Raw genomic sequence first — 6,000 nt, forward strand, 5'->3', positions numbered from 1 at the left:
ATCCTAAGGGTCCGCCTGCAACTATAATGACTCCTGGCCGTTTCACACCGACGGAGCCAAAATGACAAATGAGCAGCAGTGCATTTGGCCCGTAGCAATCTGGCAGCGAGAGGCACGACCGAAGGAACTGGTTCCAAAGGCAACATGTGGCACCGCAGGGCAGGGAGATCCCGGAGGAAGGGGGCTGCCGGCCAAGTAAGTATTGCTTCATGGGGACAGACAGACAGACAGACAACAGCAGCAGTTCTCAGAACGAGCCTTGCCCAAGAACTCCAAAAATAAGTTACAATTTCTCAAAGCAGTCTTTCAGTCAAATATATTTAATGTAATTAAAAATGAAAGGTAGATGAGGAGAATTAAGTTCCCCTCAATTTAGACAGGAACTTATATCTTAAAATGCACCAGAGGCGTAGAGTAATCTTCCAGAAATGTTTTTCCTGTCATGTCTTACTGTTTAATTATATATTACCATTCCAAGCTACCATGACAGTTTTTAAGTGAGTTTGTCTTTTTTCCATAATTAATCATAGCAAAGACTCATCTGTTCTTCAAGCCCAGTGATGACAGCGCTGTTTTCACCACTGTAAGGCAATCATCCCACAGCATTCCTTCCTGAAAGCTATTGCAAAGAGAAAAGCTCACCTATCTGCACAAGATGCCTTTCAAAGATATAAATCAGCTCCACATACATTACTTCATACTATAGGGAAGTAAGAAAAAAAGAGAACCCTGCTTTTCCGTAGCAAGCAATCATACAGATGCACAGGCATAGCACAGCTTAATAATGCTACATAAATGCAAATTATAAATATATAAACCCAACGCAACCATCCAGGAACAAGTATCCTACTCCTTAAACATCAGACACTCAGAGCCATCAGCATCCACCACCGGTGCAGGAGGAAGGGAGGCAAAAAGACGCTTGGTTCTTCTGCGAACGTAAGGCAGCCTCCCCTATAATTACCACAGCCAACAGTTATTTTAAAGGCAGCTTTGGTCACCATCATATTCTATTCTAAGTACAGAAGATGTGTCTTCAAAAATAACTTATAGCTACATGTAGATCAGTGCTAACAAACTACCTAATCAAAGAAGAGCCACATCCAAAGCAGAAAATAATAAATGCTAACTGGACAACAGAAAGGAGTCTTTCTTTCTTTAGTATCACAAGTCACAAAAGTGAGATTACTGGGGAGAAAACCAAAACCACAACAACTCTTTTGCTTTGGAAAATCAAGCATTTAACACTGACAACAGCTACAGCATATAAGATGTTCACAGAAAGTTTTCTTGCTGACCACTGCAGGAAAAAGTATTTCCAACATAATCAATAACATACAGGGATCTCCATTCAAGGTATTTTATCCTTCATCCTCTCAGTTTGAACTCCCCAAAGGATGAATTAGATACTTGCAAAATTACTTTTTCCCATCTGTGAAAACCTGTGACACACACTTTTTTTTGCGCAAGCAACAAATAGAAATCCAATCCGCTGTTAATTGATTTTGATTGCTCTATAGAAAAATTATGCTTTTCTGCAGTTCTCCTATATCCTTCACATGGTATGCTGGTAGCTTCCCAATTACAAGTCGTTAAGAAAAAAAAATTACACAGCTTGTTCTGTTCATAAAAACAGGCATAGACGGGCACCACACAGCCCTGAGCAGCCACAAAACTTTGTGTGTCTTATTACAGTCTCATAAGAGTAACTTTAAATCAGAGCTCAAGTTTTCAATAACCAACCACTGTATTAACAGTGCCACCTTTACGGCTTTCTAGCTGCTTCCCAGTTTTCCAAAGCAAGATAACTAAAGCAGCAATGACTGCAAAAAAGACAATATATTCAGTCTGACACGCTGCTAAAGACTAAAGTTTGTATTTGGATACAAATGTTTCTAAACATGTTTACTAGTACCACTCTTTGTTAAGGCCTGACCTCTGAAAGATTTCTTCCAAGTTATAACAAAATATAAAATTTAGCCATGTATCTTAACCATCACTTTTAGAAGATGAATGTTTTTAAGTAACCATGATATCCTGACAGCTTGGTGATCTGTTCCAAAAAGAAGAAGAAAAACATGTTGAAAAAGACAGACAGACAATTGCCGAGGAAAGGAGAGGAGAGATCTTTACACAGGACATTATACATCTCTCTCTCATCTTTTATTTACAAGAATAGAGTCAACTGTTTTCAGTGTTCTTATTTAAAAATGCGTAGGAATAATATGTACTCAAAAATATTATGACGTATCAAATCACTTAAAGATTTTTACCCACTAGAAGTGGGGTTTGTATTTTATTTATTAAGAGTGAAAATATTAAATGCATATTTGCATGCTCTCTCTAATCGAAGTGTAGAGATTTCCCATATCACAGGTGATTAACTCACAGAGTAGCAAGAAACAGAATAACAGCCCATTTTCTATGACAACAGAAAGGAAGTGGAGATCCTAAACCTTGTCTGGTTCTGCTCTCTGTAGCCTCAAAACCCAAACAGACCCCTAGCTACCCCAAATGTTAGTAAGTTAAGGTAACACTTCTACTGTACTCCAGCCACTTATACGGTGAAGAACATCCCGTGCTGGAGAAATCTTCCCAGCAAGAAACACCTCAGTTTTCCTTTCTAAGTATCAAAATTGGCATTCTCTTTTCCAGAGATCTAGGAAAAATGGAAGCATAGCTTAAAATATTTTTTCCCCAGTCCTGACAACTAGCCTTTAATTTGCTGCCATCTGTACTTCAGGAAACTTCAGCCCTTTCATTAGCAAATCCCTCCCACAGGTTTACTTGTAGGGAATGGTTCAGATCTGAGCTATGTAATACAGTAATTAACTTGAAGAAATCACACATCCAGATCCAAACCAGCATATTATTCAGAAAAGATTAATTATTTAAGATCAATCTTCACTCGCTATTTTTAGTGTCCAAGTCTTTTAGCCTTGTGAGTATTAGAATATACATCATTTTCTCATTAACAGAGAACAAAGTTAAAGCAGTTGTAACAGGAGATTTACAATCGTCTGCCCTAACCAAAACAACAGAACTTACTGTACAATTTGTTCATCCAAGGAAAACCTCAAATACAGCCGTGTTTCCTCAGACATCCTATAAAACTGTAGTACTTATGTACACACATGCATACAAACTGTCTGCAAGCCATCCCCAAACTCAAAGCCCTTAGAGGTGCTGACTACACGCTTATAATCAGATGAAGTTATGTCCAGGGGTTTCAAAATAACAACAGAAAATGTAAGGCAACACTACAGAATTCGAGATGGAAAACCACAAGCACTTCTGTTTCATAAACTGCACTTCCAGAAGTTAAGAGGAAGACTGTCTCCACCAAAGGTGTCGTTCCTCAGAAAGAGGAGGTCTAAGAAACAAACTGTTCCAACACCAATAGGATCCAGATTCAAACCCGCATCCTACGTAATCTGACATACCAAATCACCACCAGCCGAAGAGCTACAGATTTTAATGTATAGAGCATTTAAAAAAAAAAAACCCCACACACACTTAGGTTTCAGGTATCGAAGGAAAATCTTTTGACAACAGGAGCATTTTGCACTTGAGAGAAAAGAGAACCTTTGAGGCTAAAGAAGCAAGCATCCAGTCTCTGGATGTAGCACACATTTCTATCAAGGTTTAAACAACTTAATTCTGCCCCTCCAAAGCCTCTGCTCTCCCCCTGCTAAAACGAGGGTACCTCCTTACCCCCCCCCCCAGCATCTGTCAGAAGACTCAAACAGACAACAACCAAAAAACCCCCACGTTTTTCCAATAACCTTCAGATCTGTTACGTGAATGTTTTGCTAGAGGAAATGCCTGAGCGAGTAGCCTTAGACAACTGTTTTACATTAAGGAGGAAGCACATTAGTTTACTGCACGAGCACTACTGCGATGCACTTTTAGGAGGTGCAGTATTGTGGCCACAGTTGCCATTTTCAGTGTCTGAGAATAAACACAAAAGCTGCCAACACTAGGTTGCATAAGAGCACTTTAAGCACATGGTTATTTACAAAAGCAGAGGTAATTATAATGCAGGAGGTGGATCCCAAACAAAACAGACTTGACTAACACTGTCCAAAAAAAAAAAAAAAAAAAGAAATCTACAATTACTATTACTTAATTGTAGGACAGCTGCCCAAACAGCCTCAGTCGCTCACTGTGCTACCAATATATGGCCAAAAAAACAGTTGGAAAAACGTGCTGTTTAAAAATGCAAACTGATGTCAGAAGCTACGCGTAGAGGAGAAAACAGGAAAACACCGTTTCTCTCGACAGCTTACCTGATCTGGACTTAATGATGTCGCTGAACTCGCTGTGTCCCTCACCAGGTCCTTCCTCCTGGTCGGAGACACGGGCCATGCTCACAGGCTGGGGTACACCACGGGCACAGCCTAAATCCGTCAGGAGAGAGTTCCCATGGAGGGCCCCAGCTCAGCACCAGCACCTACAGCGCAGGACCAGGAGCAGAGAGGCACCGTAACTCTGTGGGCTACACCAGGTGTGACTCCGCGTGGGAAGCACAGGCCAGGACCGATGGCATGGCTTGCTGGCCATGGCCACGCGTGGCGGGGTGGCCAACCAGCCACTCGCTGTGCCTCTGCCGAGGGACACCTTATGGGATTTAAAAAGCGAGATGGCACAGAGGGGTGCTGCTAGCCAGTTTAATCCCTAGCCATGAAAGAGAAGCTTCGGCCATCCTTGGGCGACACCCCACGCCCACCCGTGCACCCCAGAGGGGCAGGACACAGCCCTTGCAGCGATACCGTCACCACCCGTCACCCAGCTAGCACCAAACGGGACACCCCCGCTTGAGGGGGGTGGCAAAGCAAGGGAGCCCCGCTCCTGCCGGACTGGGGCATGTACCAGCTGGGAAGGGGCTAAGGGCAGGCGTGCTCCTCCGGCCGGCCCCGGGCCGTGAGAGCCACGTGTGGGAGAAGCCGCGAAGCCCCTCTGCCGGGCGGGGGGAGCCGAACCCCGCGGGACGGGCCCCGCACACGGCCCCGGGCAGCTCCCCGCCCGGCCGCCCCGAGGGAGCCGCTGCGGCCCCCGCTCCCCCGGCGGGGATTTTGACCCGGCCGGTGGCCGCGCGTTCCGGCAACTCCTCCCTGCGGGGTGCGCGGCCACAGCGGCGCCGCCGGCTCTCGGGCACCCCCGCGGCGGAGCCGCTCCTCGCCCCGGCTCCCCGCGGCCGCCCCGTCCCGCCCGCTCCCCCGCCGCCCCGCACCGGCACCCCCGCCCCGCCCGCAGGTGCGCCCAGCCGCGGGTATTACGCCCCCACCCCCCCCCATTTACCGGCTCGGAGTTGGGGAACAAACTTTGCCCCCCACGCCCCTCCCGGAGCCGCGGTGCCCGCCGTCTGCCCGCGAGGCAGCCCCGTTCCCAGAGGTGCTGGGGCACCCGCCGACAGCAACCCGCCGCCGCCGCCACTCACCCCTCGGACACGGCAGCGGGAGGCGGTCCCGCTTCCCCACGGCACGGCACGGCACGGCACGGCACGGCACGGCTCCGCCCCGCGCCCCGTCCCCCGGCAGCGGCAGCTCCCGCGGCGCTACGCTGGCGGACCCACAACTTTCTGTGCGAGCCGCTGCCGCCGCCGCCGCCGCCGCCGCCCCTCCTCCTCCTCCTCTCCCCTCTCCGCCCCTCCCGGCCCGGCCCCGCGGCGGCTCCTCCCTCGGCCCCGACGCCCCCTTTGTTAGCCGGGCCAGCGCCGCGGGTGCGGGAGAGCCGCCCCGGCCGCGCGGCCCCTTCTCCGAGGGGGCGGGAGGGGCGGGGCTGCGCCCGCCGCGGGCCCCGGCCGGGGCGGGGCGGGGCAGAGGGGGCGGGGCGAGGCCCGGCCCCGCCTCCTCCCCGCGCCCGCGGGCGGCTGCCGTCCCGACCCCGCGCCCCGGCGGGCCCCGCCCGGGAGAGCGGCGGGTCCGGCGGCGGGGGCCGTCGGGGCTGCCCCGGCGCTGCCAACGCCGCTCCGCTCCTCCCCTCGGGGCCTTCCCGGCC

General features: G+C 49.6%; 1 protein-coding gene across 1 annotated transcript in view; it reads right to left on the bottom strand.

Moving 5' to 3' along the window:
• The window catches only part of UTRN (utrophin), a 418,084-nt gene extending 412,591 nt beyond the window's left edge, over window positions 1–5,493 (bottom strand). Inside the window, exons 1-2 of the mRNA XM_076333919.1 lie at window positions 5,441–5,493; window positions 4,290–4,453 (exon numbers count right to left, since the gene is read on the bottom strand). Coding sequence (XP_076190034.1) covers window positions 4,290–4,368 — 79 coding nt within the window. The 5' untranslated portion in view covers window positions 4,369–4,453; window positions 5,441–5,493. The remainder of the gene's footprint in view (window positions 1–4,289; window positions 4,454–5,440) is intronic.
• Window positions 5,494–6,000: the final 507 nt, after the last annotated feature.

The sequence above is a fragment of the Aptenodytes patagonicus genome, chromosome 3 (assembly GCF_965638725.1).
Source record: "Aptenodytes patagonicus chromosome 3, bAptPat1.pri.cur, whole genome shotgun sequence".
Taxonomy (NCBI): domain Eukaryota; kingdom Metazoa; phylum Chordata; class Aves; order Sphenisciformes; family Spheniscidae; genus Aptenodytes; species Aptenodytes patagonicus.